The sequence below is a fragment of the Lolium rigidum genome, chromosome 7 (assembly GCF_022539505.1).
Source record: "Lolium rigidum isolate FL_2022 chromosome 7, APGP_CSIRO_Lrig_0.1, whole genome shotgun sequence".
NCBI classification, from domain to species: Eukaryota; Viridiplantae; Streptophyta; class Magnoliopsida; order Poales; family Poaceae; genus Lolium; species Lolium rigidum.
In genome coordinates this window covers 28,963,233-28,979,608 of record NC_061514.1, presented here as the reverse complement: position 1 = coordinate 28,979,608, position 16,376 = coordinate 28,963,233, and the positions used below count along the sequence as shown (strand labels likewise).

Here is a 16,376-nt window from a genome sequence, read left to right as displayed (position 1 = left end):
GATCGCAACGAGGAGATCCAGGAAGGCGCAGGTTGTGGACGGAGCAGCTGCGTCATGAGGCGAGGTGCAGAGCGGTGCGCACAGCCGAAATCAGTGCCGACGCTCTGCTGGGTCGCCTGAGTCGAACTCAGGTGACATGGCCGCGCGCCAATGCAGATCAGCAAGACAAATATCGATCGGACCGCGGTTTGGATCGGAGGAGGCCAGTGGGCGTGAATTATTGATTCCGGCCGAAGGAGTGGTGGATCTTCTTGATGAAATCATCCGACCGCCTGCTCAGCTCCGCCGCGCCGACCGACGGCTCGCGGGCCCTCCGCCGCGGAGGCGATGAGCGTGGTGCGTTTGGGAAGGAGGATGAGGCCGGTGCCGTCGCCGGACGCGTCCTCTGCATGATGGCGTTCCACGTCGCGTCCAGGTCGTCGTCGCCGCTGGCGGCGTCGTGGTCGGCGTCGTCGAAGTATTCGGCCGTGGGTGGACGCAGCGAGAGCCCACTCTCAACGAACACGCGCTCCCTCGCCGATGCCACGCTCTGAGTAGTGCTGGCGGCAGCGACGTAGGCCGACGAGGTGACGGCGGCGTAGGACTCGTCCTCATCGGACTCCGTGGTGGTCGTGACGCACGACTCGCCGCCGCAAGAACCAAGGGAGACGACCCCCTGCTCCACCGGAGAGACGGCCTCCTGCCGCCGCGAGACCAAATGCGGCACGCGGTACTCTTCGCCGCCCCGGACAGCATTGTCGGCGGGCGCGAACTCAACCTTGCGCTTCATGGCGGGCCGTACCACATCTTCGGTCAGCAGCGGCGGCGCGGGGTGCTGAGGCACCGGCGCCCACGGGTCCTTGTGCTGCTGCGCGGCCGCGTGGAAGTGCTTGCTGTCTGAGAGCTTCCAGATGACGAAGATGATCACGTGCACGGTGAAGAAGAGGTAGAGCTTCCAGAGGAAGGCGTCGGCGCCGGACACGAGCTGCGGGATCGCCACGCGCGCCAGGGACGCGGCCGCGGCCAGCGCGGCGGACGCGAACGCTACCTTCGCTGCCAGCAGCGTCGTCGCTCCTAAACTTCCACCGGCGCCGCCGCCGCGGAGGCGCGAGGAGTAGCTGCCGGACATGGTACGCGCGCGGCAGAGGCGGTGGACAGAGGCGGTGAGCAGGGCGGGCGCGCGGCAGCGAGGAGTAATGGAGCGGGAGGAGGCGGTGGAGATGGTACGGGGCTATTTATGGGGGGGGGTGTGGGAAAAGAAATTCATTATTCCGCAAATTATTTTCGAAATTCTTAACGGATGGGATTGCAATTGTCTGTAACTTTGGAAAAAAAAACTACTCCCATAGTAATTGTGAAGTTTACATCAAGATACTCCAATATCTGAGTAAGACCGCCACATCCACAATTACTATTGATTGATTCAGGAAAGGATACTTCAACCCACTAGAGAGTAGAGATCAAAGCACACTTGGTGTCTCATAGAGATAGGATATTCAGTTTGTAGTAACATGTTGGCTCTAGGTTTTTTTAGAAGTAAAAATAAGGAACTTGAAATGACTTTTATACTAAGATATATTGGCATACTTGGAGGAGAACATTTAATCCGTGTGTAAATGGCATGAATTGTTTCGGATGCATCACCATTTGTACGAGAGACTACATCACATAAATTTGCACAAAACAAAATCAGATAATTCAAGTTAGATCAAATAATATCCCCTGCATATGCATCGACATGTACGGCAAGGCTACTCCAGTCCATGTACTAGTACATGACTCATATGGAGATCGCATTTCAGGAGGAGGGAAATTAAGATCAAGGAAAATTCCGTAATACGATTTTACGTCTCGATTGGATGTCCACCCCATATTTTCAATTTTACTTTCCTTATATGTCACCGAAACTTGTAGAAAAAAACATTCAAATTGCCCGGGGTTTGAACAAATGGGCAGGGTACACGCTCAACGTGGACGAAATTAAGCTTGTTTTGTTCTGGAGATGCTCCCCACAGTCATTTGTTAAAACCTGAACTTCAAACGGTTCCACCAAAGTTGGTGAAAATCTGAATTTCCTCAAGTATGTGATGTCATACAATAAATAATAAAATATGTAACAAAAAAAAGTAATTACATTTTGTTGCCGTGTTATTATGGCAAAAACTGATGATGTGGTAAATCATCATCCTATTTGCTTGTCCAATAGTATAAAAATGATTTACGTATCTATAATACCAAATACATATAAATAAAAAGTACATTTTATGATGATTTAAATAAAATTAATTTTTATTACATATATTATTACTTTGATAAATATTTGATCAAAATTTATAAAGTTTGAGTTTAACTAAACCTAGGAGTAATTGTGAACTTGAGTGAGTAAGGCCATCTCCAAGGCACACGCATAGAAGGGCGCCCGTTCATAGGATCGACCTTGTCAACCCACTCCATCGACATCTATTTTTATTTTCTGAAAGTAACACCAGCGACATCTCTGTAGTATTTATATTCTACAGTATGTCGAACGACCATCTGAAACGACTCAGACAATCTGTCAATCACGATAACGAGAGAAGACACGGAACGAGACAGGCTCATGCACCATGTCCACGGCAATGAAATGGACGGTGTTCTTTTTTTTAGACCTGTTTTTCCAGCGAATTTACCACGATTAACTGCAGGCAATAATAATTTTCGAAAACATCGGACCACATTCTTCTGAAGCAAATTGTTCTGTCACTCTCTCTCGAAACACCATGAAAGTTTTTCACTGCTGACGGCAATGCAATCGCCGTCGCTGACAGGCAGCTTTCTGAAGCCTCGAGTCTTGAGCGTTGACCATCCACATGTACGAACGGTGGTAGCAATGTGATACTAATCCAAATCACACGAGATCAGGGCGGATCTCTAGCGCAATACCTCCCCCAGGATGGCCTATGAATCTGAAATTATATTTTTCGAAACAAATGGGAGACGCTTTTCATCGACATAGTAATTAAGAAACAAATGGGGGATTTTTCGGCATACTTGGGCTTTTCAGACATGATGCAGAGGCTAGGTCATGCTAGCGAAAATGACGATCAGAATAGTGTTGAATACAATTATCTAGTCATTTTCATTAGATCGGTCTTTTGATTGAACTAGCTAGTGCATGCAATTCTATAGAGCTAATAACACGGGAGATACATAAACTTGTCTCGTGCACCCTCCTCGTTCTCACCATGCTCCACGAATGAGCTGACAGAAGCATGGTCATGCTCATCCTCTGTGCTTTCGCCGAGATCTGAGAGACGGTCTTCTCCGGCTACGACTCAAACTCCGCACTACCAACAACACGAATGGAGCTCCACCCTGACCATGGATCGACAAATCGAGCGCAGGTGATGCAGATCTGGCCGCCGGAGGAGGGAAAACTGGCAAATTTTCTTCACCTCGATGCGGCAGATTCTTGGAGAGCGCGGGAGAGGCGACGATTCGCAAGGAAGAGGGTGGCGGAGACGCGCGCGAGGGAGAGGTGCCGACGACGCGGTTGAGGAAGAGGGTGCTGGCGATGCGAGCGACAGAATGTCGCCGACGAGGGATGGTGACAGGGTGCGGCCGAGAGGGAGGTTGAGACGGTGCGGGAGGGTAAAAGTGGAAACATGGAAAATTTCGTAACGTGACGAAAATTTGCCCACATATCCTAAAACGTCTTATATTTCTACACGGAGAAAGTATTATTCAAAGTTGAGAAAGCCAAAGAAAGCTACTCCACAAAAATTGGGGGAAAGAAGGCTGGGCAAAGGGCCTCCTTAATAATAATCTCCACTACTATTAAAAGAACTAAAGAGGCAGATCCAGACAATCTTGACCAGACCAAAATCAGCGGCTCAGATTACCGCTAAAACAGTGTTAGACGCTCCCGTTCCACGCTGAATCCATCCGCTCACGTCTCAAAAAAAAAAAGAAAACCGTCAAGTCAAACTGTATCGTCCCCCGTCATGTTCCCCTTGCATGCCGGCCTCTCCGACCGCCGCACGCCGCTGCCCTCCACCGTACGGTGCCCGCGATGACCGCTGCGCCACGCGCCGAACGTCGCCATGCCTTGGCCGCGCCCCGCTTTGCGCGACGCGAGTTTCCCCACCCCCACGCTTCGCCATTATCCTACTATCGCACTCGACCATAGGGTGTCCCTCGACGGCATCGACCTGGACGCGATGGCCCAGATGTCGCCGCTGGCCCAGTGCACACAAGAACAACCTGCCCCGAAGCCTGCACCGCTATCCTCACCACCAAACTTGCCTTCCGTAGGTAAATACGTTTCTGGACGCACACCAAGATCTTGTATTGGTTAATTTGTTTTGTCCTGTAAGCATGCAGAACTGGTCTGCAGTCCATGGAGTTGAAATCTCGCCGTTATTGTTTTTCTTTTTCGATTCTTGTGCGTGAATGGTGGATTCACGAAGTAACTTGTGGAGGTTAGGTGGTTGGTCCAGTTCACCCTTCATTAGAATGTTTTTAAATTCGAGCTGAGACTTGGTATGGAATCCGCAGCACAAAAAAGATGGTAGATTTAGCCATTTCTTGATGAGAACAATCTGACCTCAGATAGAGTTCACACTGTAAACCTATAGCTTGTGAATCATCTTCATTCTTCAGTATAGACAAAAGCTACCTATTCTTGATGCTGTGAACAATTTTCAGACCTACACAAAATCTGCAAAAGTAAACAAATATAGTTTATTTCTGGCCTGGTAGAATGATACGTTTTGATTTGGCTGCATGCAACCCTTCCACTTCAGTAATCATATTAATGTGAGGTAGAAATTGAGACGTTCAGGTTGATCTCATGGTTGCGTCAAAACCTCTGAAAAATATTGAGCTAGCCTTTTATTTTAATTCTCAATCTCGATCTAGCTTTGAATAATGATGTAGTGGTGAATAAGATAGGTAGTCATGAAAGATGCCTTTATTTATGTGTAATTTTTCTTGAGGTTTAGTGACCTTGGTTGCCCCTATTCACAAATGGAACCCAATTGAACAATTATTTATATGCATTTTTGGTCAAGGTTTAGTGACCTTGGGAGCCACTGGCGAAGTGTGCCTGTTTCTGGAATGAACCAATGTTGTTTCGACAATTCCCTCGAACTATCTGTCGATGTACAGATTAACTGTTAACCACTTTGTAGGCAAAGATCAGTACGATGATGATGCTAATCTAAGTTTCTTAGGATAGGGAAAATGACACGTTATATTTAACACATGACTACAATATTGATTATGATTTATTACCGATTAATTGAAATTTTCTAGGTGATTGAACAACTATTTCGAAGTCTATTTGACCAAATTACATTTGTTTTGAAACAAACCTCCAAATCTACATATACCTTAATGAATTCTTTCTGAGTTCTTGGATTTGACTGGTTTGTGGAACTTACCAAGTTGTGAATTGTGGGCAGCCAAAGCCTCCTCTCGCAGGGCAAAGGTTTTTCAGGATTCCATGGCTGAAAGGGCGGGATATGCAGATGCTATGGTGACTTATACATTGGAAAGTGATATAAATGTGGCTGCGATCAGAATTGAGCACGAGCAATTGTTTGTTTAATTAACAAACTTGCTCATGAGTGCGCAGTCGGTGGCCTCTGTGACACCGCCGCCTCACCAGCGACCTTGGCCGCCCACTCCTGCAATGCCACCTCCTGACGCTAACGCTAGTGTCCCTCGCACGCAACGGCACTGCTGGTGCGCTCGCCTTCATCTAAGCAAGCTCTAGGTCTCCCCCTCCCCCGGTATTCTTAATATAAAGTTGCAATGCCTTTAAATCTTTAGATTGAATCATGTTTCTGAGCGCCCTTCTTTACAACAATGTGAATTTTGGGTGTATGAATCACACGTATAACTCAATCGAATCAGTATTTACCATTCTTTATTAAATTATATTGCTATCCTTATGTTCATATCCGATGGAAAAATTAACAGTGTGTTCATATTCCATTTTTTGGGACAGTAAATCTATCCACTTGTGCATTTTATCTCTTCCCTTGGCGATTCTAGATTTTACTGATATTCTCTTGTACAAGATGCTTATAAAGCGGCACTCTCGTCGGTTACATTTTTTGCTGGCTTGATGGATATGATATTTGCATTTGCTCCTAAAGATCTTTTTTCATTCTGCTTCACTCTTATCCTCTTTTTGCTTGCATATGTAGGGCTGTGGTCACAGTGCAGTAGCTACGAGGATGTGTTTGTGGAGAGGGCTAAAGGCAAGAGCTATTATTCTGTTCCTTCACTCGGTCCATTTGTCTCACTAGGATCGTTGCATCAACTGTTTCTTGCAATCAATCATCAAGGGGAGGCAATGGATGTTGTATTATCAGGTCCTTGAGATTTTAATAATGCAATACTTCCGGTTGTTTTAAATCGGTGAAGGTATAATGCTTGCAACAATGGGTAAACGAATGGAAATTTTATTAAACATTTGTAACATATTAAAATTTTCAGAACTTTTCAATATCCATATATTTTATTAGGCAGAATCACATAATACACTGATTTCTAAGTACTCATTTATAATCATGACTGAGTTTCGTTTTTTATAACTAACCCTATACAACAGGGGTCATAAATATGAGAACCATGGCAGACTTACATACTTTTTTCCATTGTAAATTCATCTGATGTTATCACATATAATTTCTACACAGGTATTACTGGAAGATGCTGAACAAAGTATGATCGAATAGCATATGTTGAAAACTTCAATCCAATAGCACTCATCCATAAACCGGTGACGGGTACAAATAGCATAAAGAAATGTAACCAACGTTTATTGGAAAAAGCAACACCAAATATTTGGGAACAAAAACGGTTAGCAGTGACCATTGAATAAGTTTCTTCAGCTTGAGTTGGGCTAAAAGCGCAGAAGGTATTTGCACCATCACCGTCCTCAAATAGAGTGTTTTCTACGGTCGCTCCATGAATAGCGCATAGCAGAGCCGCGCCTAATACTCCGGCAACTCCCATCATATGAAATGGGTTCAACGTCCAATTACAGAGCATTTCAATACAAGGCAAACAAGATTAGTCACATGACAATCGATGTCTTCCCAGTACATAAAACATCATCATCGACCATATCAAAAATATGACAATCAGTTTAGTTGGGTATATATTTTCAGTTCCAATTTTATTTGCTAACTCTGAACATAATGTAAGGTGCAAGGAATATGTGGCGTGTTTGCTGAAAATATTTCTATTCAAATGTTGCAGATATTATGTCATAAAAATAGAAGTGAATCCAACGATATGAGGTGATGTCTGCTCTCCACATGTATTTTAAAAAAATTCCGGTAGGCTTGTGCGATAAGTGCATATGGTAATTTAATTTCACTAGCACCGAATGTGTGCCCTACATTCGGTTGATGTGGGCTGTCGTGCCACACTTGCTCGGCACATATGGTGTTGCTTCATAATGATATCAGTTATTTAATTTCTGGAATTCACATTATATAACCCATTGTGACCCTCTCTTGGATACCATCATGGCAATGCGTTTCACGCTTTAGGTTTCTTCTCTTATTTAAAGAACAATCGTAATTGACAATGTAAGTACCTATATTTTTTTAATTGCCAGTTTTTTCAAAAGGTGCAAAAATAGGTTTGAGATGGTGATGAGATGTGTCAATCATTTTTGTTGCATGATATTTCTTGTATCTCTTGGTAACTTAAGACTTAAGTACACAATTATCTAAGCCTACTATGAGGTAGTCATTGGTTTCACTTATCTCCTCATCTATGAGTTTTGGAGTTACATGATGCATGGAGAGAATACTAGGAGCAAGAGAATGGATTCATTTCCATCGAACCATAGACATTCAGAAGGTTGCTTTCTTCTTGCATCATTTTTCACTATCATACAATCTTGTTCATCCATCATGTATGTCTATATGATATTGCTCTTGATACATACAAAGAACATAATGTGAACAAGATAATATCTAACCTATGGACATGTAATAGGCCAGATAGAAATATAATGGTGTTTAGTGTCTGGCCAGACTTTTGTCCTTAGAAGCTGGTGATTATATAATGTTTTTGGGGTCTTTGCATCTCAATATTTTTAGTCTGTATAGTGTATTCGGTTAACGGTGATGAAATGCCATCAAAATAGAATGGTGCCATACTATAGTGTTGTATCGTTGCTTTAAAAAGTTACTCTATAGGTTTTCTTGAACTAAAAGATTGGCTTAATTACCTACATAGAAGATAGAATCATGAGCGGTTTCTTCAGCCCTAACTTTTAGCATTTCGAATTAACAAGATGTGTAGGTGAATAAAAGCTATATATAATGAAAATAACTAAAAGATTGATGTGAGTCAAAAGATCTATGTTGCATTGTAGAAACTGCATTGACGTGCAAGCCTGATTTTGTTACATTTGCAATCGATTCATCCAAATAAAATATAATATTCATAAAAGCGTGATCATGTCCGAGCATTGCTAGAATATAAAATTCAAAAGACCTATCCTTTATCTATTAGCTTTCCCATTGATAGAACATAAAATCCAGTCCACTAATGAAACCATTTTTCTTAATGTATTAACTTTTCATTCTCATCATGTATAGTTTCACTTTGCCATGCCAAATAAAAACTTTGTATTATAAGCCTGGTAAACAAACAAGTAAATTAAGCCTTGTTAGGACTCTCTTATTGCAATAGAGGAGCCTGATCTTATTTGTATATTATGATGTTATGTGCTTTATTCTAAGCTACTTTGGGGAGAAAGGGTGAATGGAGATGATTTTTAGCAATGATTTTACACATGTTTCCTGATCATATATTTTAACACTATTTCTTGCATAATAGACTAGCCTGACCTAACTCTCATATGATGTTTTATTGTGTAGTGAATGATTCTTAAGCTGTTTTGAGGAAAAAAAGGGAATGAAGATGATTTTCAGCAAGGAGAATTAGATCTTTGGGGCATTCTGTGTTTGGCAACATGCAAGAAAGAATACTATTTCTATATTATTTTATTTGCGGATTGTAGTTCTGAGCAAAGGAATGAACTGAATGGTACATCACAACATTTGAGCCTGACAGAGCATTGTGTCTTCATTCTCTCAATGGTGTTTGATACTCTCATTTTTCATGGTGGAGCAAGGACATCTAGAGCTGATGTGTGTAGTGCTAGTAGTTTATGTAAGTATCTCTCATATCATGCACATTGTATATAAATGATTTCCTGTCTAGCCTATGTGCATCTTAAATGTCGCTGGAGGCATCTTTGGTATCTATGGTGCTATAAAGTACAAGCTTCTGTTTTCAATGATCTAGAATTTATTTTTGAGGTTTTACCAGGATGTTAGGAGAAACTGATAAGTATATGTTTCATGTCAAAATAACTTATCCTAAACAAAGTAATTAGTTGTAGATGGAATATTGGTCCTTTTAGTAAAATTGCAACAAAATGGCATGTTTAGTTCTTGAGGCTGTTGAGTGTTACCATCTTTCACTGCTTGGTAATTGTTTGCATGGAGTGGGCTTACTGGCCCATGAGTTTTGAATTCTTGGCTTCAATGTAGACAAGAAATATCATGATCCTAATAATCAAATATGTTCGCAATTGGTGCCGATGCTGCCGCCCCGGTAACGAGGGAGCGAGGACCGACGTGACATATTGTATGAATTATTATTTTAACTACGAGCATCACCGAGAGCAAGATTCTTTGGGGTCCTTGAGAGTGGAAAGGAATTCTTCTGAATTATCGAGAGCGGAAGGGATGCTTCAAGATTCTTGAGAGTGAGGGGATTGTTGTATAGACGTGCGTTGCACGTGGTAGTAGTAATAATAATAATAATGATAATAATAATAATAATAATAATAATGATAATAATAATAATAATAATAATAAGCAACTGAAACTGAGCATCCATTACATGTGCTGAGTGCTAGAGGCGAGCTATGCACATAGCAGGGGGCACCGCCCCCCCCCCCCAACTTTTTGAGAATTACTGAAGGAAAACAAATTTATAAGGCTAAGAAGAGAAAATTTTCAGCACTTTGCCCCCGGATATAGATATTTTGTCCGGAGATGGCGGACAGTCGAGGAGGGCGGCGGGGGATGCAGGTGCAGCTGCACACGAAACACACTAGGATTAAGCCACAAAGACACACAACGAATTAAGGAATGGCAACGAAGAAGAACGGGTTGGGAATGCAGCTCATTACCCTCGTCGGAGTCGGAGGGGGAAGTGGCGCCGGCGACGGGGACGTTCAACAAAAGGAACAGCACCGCTGCCAGAACGGCGACGGCCTCAAGGATCACCTTCTTGGCCATGCCGGCGCTGTCCGTGCGTGCAGGCTCCTCTCGATCGACCTCTGCTGCTTTGTTGTCTGCTCTGTTTTGCTTGGCGAGGATGTAGGAGATGCGACTGCGCGGGGGCAGGAGGAGACTCTAGTACAATCACATCTCCGGAACCGGAAGGGTGTTGTCCAAATTTCTCCTTCGCATAGCCTCTATCAGTATACAGTAGTACATTCGGTGATCAGGGACGGAGCCAGAAATGAAGTATAAGGGGGGCAATTTTAGTATGATGGGGGCAGAACTAGCTAAATACACACAAATAAGGAGCTGTCATGGTTTGTGTTCGAAGGAAAATCATGAGCATAGGGGGGGCTGCGCCCCCCTCGTCCCCCCTTGTCTCCGTCGCTGCCGGTGATAATTGATTTTGTGTGCTAAAATGTCTCCCGTGATATTCAATTTTGTTGGATGATAACCTGCGAAAATCCAACATAATCAAATGTTTCTACTTATAATTCAGTCCACTATGGGGTACTTGGGCCAGAAAGAAGGGGAAGAGAAGACGGGCCCCGGGTTAGGTTAGCTGGGCTGGTCCGGTTAGAGGTTAGGGTTTCCTTTGTTTTTTCCTTTTTGATTCAAAAATCTGTTTTGAAAACTTTTGAAATTCAAACTTTATTTGCAATATGAATATTTGAAAGTATTTTATTTTGTTTTGTAGTTTGGTTTTAGGGTTTGTTAGATAAACCATATGGGATTGAACAAATTGGAATAGGGTTTATAAAAATAATTTAATTTTGCAAAACACATGGATATGATATGATGCATGCATAAAGGAAAAAAAGAACAATCAATTCTAATAGGGGTATTTTTGTGGACCGTTACAAATTTCCCTGATATTCACGGCGATCTCGTTGTATTACCTGAATTGAAGCATCTTGCGGCCATCCAAAACCTGATCGCCGACTGTACTGCGCTCAAGGGCCTTGAGTTTCAGGGGATCCACGTGTTCATAAGCCTCCGCATCGTCTCGCTGAGTATTCGTACGATTGGTGTGTCTGGCTTGTTGGAGCATAGATCCCTTATGATTTTCGGGGAGCTGGTCATTCAAGATGCACCTTGCCTTGAGAGATTGATCATAGTTGGTCCAGCTGCTATATCAAAAATCTATGTTATCGAGGCACCGACATTGAAACTGTTGGCGCACGTGTCCAGTGAAAGATCCCTACCGCTGTGTTTGGATGCATAGAATTCGCCCTTAAAATTGAATTGGAATGGAATACCAAAACCAAGATGGAAAGGAAACGGCCTCCAATTCAGTTCTGTTGTTTGGGTGTGCATGGTATTTATTGTGAAAATCTGATTTTCCGCAAGTATGTTATGTCATACAAATAATAGAATATGCAACAAAAAAAAGTAATAACATTTTGTTGCCATGTTATTATGGAAAAAATCGATGATTTTATAAATCATCGTCCTACTTGCTTGCCCAATAGTATAAAAAGATATCTGCGTCTATAATATCAAATACATATAATATAAAAATTATATTTTATGATGATTTAAATAACATTTAGTACATATATTGCTATTTTTTGTAAGTATTTGATCAAAATTTATAAAGTTTGACTTTATATAATTCTAGGAGTAATTGTGAACTGAGTGACTTAGACCATCTCCAACGGCCCCCGCATTTTGGTCATCAAAATTATCTGTTTTAGTCTGTATGTGGTGTCCCGAAGACAAGAAATAGGCCGTGGTTCAGATGCAGGTGGCAGCTGTTCCAACGGTTGTCCGCAAGTATCCACGGCCTATATGTAAATGGTTTTTTTAAAGATTTCTTAGTTCACAAACCGGCCACAAATATTGAACAAATAATTCACCGAAAACGAAGTCCAACGAGCTACTCCCAGATGCGAGTAGCTGTTGATGGACGCGTCCGTTTCGTAGCAAAATTACTTTTATAAATGTTCAAAGACTACCCTCTCAACCAGGGGTCTGAAGGGGCAAACGAATCTGGGTCGTCCAATCCACATGCAACAGTAATTTTTGAGTCCCACTTTTCACAGGAACCGTCGGATGTAGTAGCTTCTTTTTGCACCGGTGGTCTCTTTGAATGAGTCAGTGACGGCTGGGACCAGGCCCGTGAGGGACCGACAGGCAGAGACAGCAACGGCTTCTCATTTGGGTCACACTCCTTTCCTAGACGTGTGGGGGCACGGTGAAACCCTAGATCGGTCAACCACTCGCCTGACCCAATCGGCTGCCTGCTCTCCTCCCCAATCTCGGCTCCTTCCTCCTACCCCAATCACTGCCTCCTCTCCTCTCCCCACAATCCACTGCATCCTCTCGTTTTCCGGTGGTACCCTGTTGTTGACTGCCAAAACCCACCGGCGGGCAGCGGCCTTGTCAACACCGTAGAGCCGGGAAGAGCCTAGAGCTGCGGCTGGCTGAGACCCCTCCGAGCGACGGCCCGCAATGCTCTTCTGGTCACACGCGGCGATGCGAAGTGCAAGGGCGTGCCACCTGACCTATACCTGGCCGGGAAGGTGATGGGGATGCCTCGCTTAGTTTCTCGCAGGGCATACATGTAAACGTTAAATACGAGCCTCGATCGGCTCTCGGAGTTATCCTGTGAATCGGCTCAAAGAGCCGATCCACCCATGATTCGTACGGGGTGCACGAATACTTGGTGGTCCTGCTTGATCAAGATAGAGCTAATGAGATCTACGACGATTTAGGGTTTTCACCGCATAATCGGATCATCCTACTCCAGAGTTGGGCCTCGCGGCCACGCACGGTGCTCGTAAGCCGATCCTAAACAAGGCCTAAAAACCAACATGAAGTTGATCCTCGGAACATCCCGTTTAGGACTTGCGAACGCCACCCTACGTGCCACCGGATCCTCCCCCCTTTGTAAGGCCTAACTATTGCAGATATTAAACTAATCCTTGTAGAACAAGGAGCAATCGTAACGGATCAGATCTACTAAATAATGATCAAGCGGAGTGCCGCCCCCACACCTGAGATAGGCGTGAGGGCGGCTAGATATGCAAGGGCTGCACTACGTAAGCATGCTTAAACGAAGAACAATGCTAACCCTAACACATCTAATGATAACTACGTTGCTCGCCATCAAAAGCACTTCAGTACGAGCAACGCATGAACAACGTGGGGCTTGTGCTGCCTAGATCGCAAGATGCGATCTAGGCAGCATGTCGCTTACCCGATAGAAACCCTCGAGACGAAGGAGTTGGCGATGCGCCGAGATTGGTTTGTTTGGGGTTGAACGTGAGTTGTTGTTTATTCCATAAACCCTAGGTACATATTTATAGTCCAGCGGACTTTCTAATGTGGGCGTGCACCAAACCGTGCACGGGTAAGATTCTACTTTCTAAACTAAGATGCGATCTAATATTTTACAGATACAAGGGCAATTAAACCCAACTTGGTATAACAGGCCAATTCACGTAATCCTCCATGTATACTTCCTTTAAGCCCATCTTGATTGCGGCCCACCTCTGAGTCGGTTAAATTCTGGTGATAACACATGCCCCCCTGGTTTTGGAAATGGTATTTCCAAAATCATTACGCTTTCTTTCGTCGGGTCATGTCGTGGCGAGAACCGTCGCAGTATCCGTCACCATGATGACTTGCCTTCTCAACTTCTCCGCGTGATTTGGCAGTCTTTTCTCTTTCTTTCAAACACCACTTCATCGGAAACTGCTGTGGCATTGAATTTTCACCATATCCCCTTTTATTTAACCGCTATGAACAGTTCTGCTCTGCATCCCCCTCGCATTAGCAGTCCAAAAGTCCTCCTGCGCCATCATGTCTTCTTCCTCCTCTGCCCTATCGGACCCTTCCAGCCAGTCCTCCATGTCCCGCGAGCCGACGCCGGAGCACAACCCGGCGGCGGTCCATGCGGCCAACACCCGCCGCGCCATTGCGGCCGGGGAGGAGTCAGACCATGACTTCTCCATCTGGTCCGAGGATGACCAGTCCTCGACGGACGGGGAGAGCGACCTCCGTTTCCTCGCCGACGGGGAATCGGAGGAGGAGAGCGATGACGATCGCTTCTCCTGGGACGACTTCACCTCCTCCGAGGGGGTGGTGGAGGAAGAAGAGGAGGAGGAGGACGACGACGACGACGACTCCCTCGAGGGCTACCCGCCAGCAAAGCGCCTTCGCATGTGGTGGGACGACGACAGCAGCGACGATGAAGACGGGGACGAAGCCCCCGTGGAGGGCTACGGGAGTAGCGACGAGGAGCCCATCGGCAGCAGTGCCGATGAGAGCTCTGAGGATGACGACGAGGGCAGTGACGGCCCGTAGATAGGACCTCTAGCATAGGGTCAGTAGTAGTAGATGGGGCAATGTATCCCCTAGTATTTCCTTTTGAGAGCAATTAGCTCTTTATGTAAGAAATCTCGCCTATCAATGAAGAACTGTTCCCCAATTTGATTTTGCCGATTTCCTCTGAGTTTGATTGAGCCGATTTACCTCTCCTACTGACCTTGCCGATTCGTCCCCTTTGCCAATGTGTAATGAGCCGATAACAACGCATCGGTCCTTCGACATTCATCCTTCTATTCTTCAACTCCTTAGCGAGCGTTCATCGCTTTGTGAAGAAGGTTGCAACGAAGATCAGCCGATGGTACTTCAATCGGTCCTTCAATAGAGCACCTACCAGGCCTGCTGCCCCCCGAGTCTCAGCCAAGGCAAAAACAGAGACGAGGACACACAAATGAGCTGCATAGACCTGGGCTTGATCGTGTGTGGGGAAGTTCCTTATGCAGCGCCAGCCGATTTGAACACAAATCGGCTTCTCTAAGCGGAAAGCCTTCAAGGTGAGCTGCCCCCCGAGCTTCTTTAGTTCTTGCTGGCTAGATCGGCCTCTTTCCTTTGGTGAATCTAATGCAATCCATCCTTGACCTGATCCGCCCGCCCATGCTGCTCCTGATATTGTTCTTGAAGAGAGGATCTGAGCTTCCAAACTGCTCCATTGAGGAGTTCCTTCATAAAAAATCTCCCTTTGTGCTCCATTGACCCTCTGATCGTAACAGTTACTCCCCTTGAGTCGATGGCCATGCATCGGCTTTCATATCCTTAAGTCGATGTCTGCTGCATCGGCTGTGTTCGAAATTTTTCGAATTTTCATATATTTTTTTTTATTTGGCCGATTTTTCTTAATCGGCCCCCAATGTTTCATTGCACGTATGTTCTCACATGTCTTATCTGCACATGTTCATCTGATTATATGCCCCCCGAGCCGATACTCGTTGGATGACCGTGCAGATATCGGCTTGTATGGATAGCCAGGGCACCTGCACTTGTACGTCGGCTCCGCAAAAATCCACGCCGACTCTCGTCCGCCGACGTGGCCACCGCTCGGCAGATCGGTGCTGAACGCAAGCGAACATGTGGTGAAAGTAATTTTGGCCGATTGCTGGAATCGGCCTCCATATTCATTGGAGAGCTGACTGAAGGTCCTGTAATGTCCCTTCATAAACTTTTTGGGGCCGATCACAAGGATCAGCCTCGCCTGGTTTGCTCATTGGATTAATCTCGCTATTCGGTCAGGCTGGATAACACCAACCCAACTTCTGACTTGATGCGCTTGCTGTCGTCCACCTTGAGCGCACCGTAGAGTCGTGGAGCACTAAGCTCTGTCGGTAAGACGAGTACCATGTTTGTGCCAGCCGATGTCTCATCATCGGCTTTCCTCTGTTTAGGGCGCCACTCCATTTTCCGTGGACGACCCTCTTCATCCAGGGCTCGCTGAACCTTTGCAGCCAGATCAGGTCGTGCCTTCCTTAGCGTATGCAGGATAACCTTTCGGCTTCCTCCGGGCCGCGCAATCGCCGAACCCTGCGCTTTTGGGAACGGCTGAGTCCGTCAGGGCACCACCTTGGCCGGTGGTACCTGTCTTCTTCCACTTCTCCCTCGTCTTCTGAATCCTCAAGATCTGCCCAACGAGGTGACTCAGCGCGTTTGCTTTGTGGCGGGAGAGACCCTAGGCGCTCGAACACAGACACGTTGGCTGCCTCCTTCTTCTTCTTGTTGCATTCTGGGCAATTGCCGATTGTGGGCAATCGGCTCATTCCT

General features: G+C 45.1%; 1 protein-coding gene across 1 annotated transcript; it reads right to left on the bottom strand.

Moving 5' to 3' along the window:
- Positions 1 to 217: 217 nt before the first annotated feature.
- On the bottom strand, positions 218 to 1,108 carry LOC124671088. Its single transcript, XM_047207521.1, has one exon. It carries the CDS (start codon positions 1,106 to 1,108, stop codon positions 218 to 220), a length of 891 nt encoding a protein of 296 aa, XP_047063477.1.
- Between the last annotated feature and the right edge of the window lie 15,268 nt (positions 1,109 to 16,376).

Coding starts and splice junctions, on each gene's coding strand:
- LOC124671088 (XM_047207521.1), bottom strand. CDS start 1,108: ATGTCCGGCAGCTACTCCTCGCGCCTCCGCGGCGGCGGCGCCGGTGGA.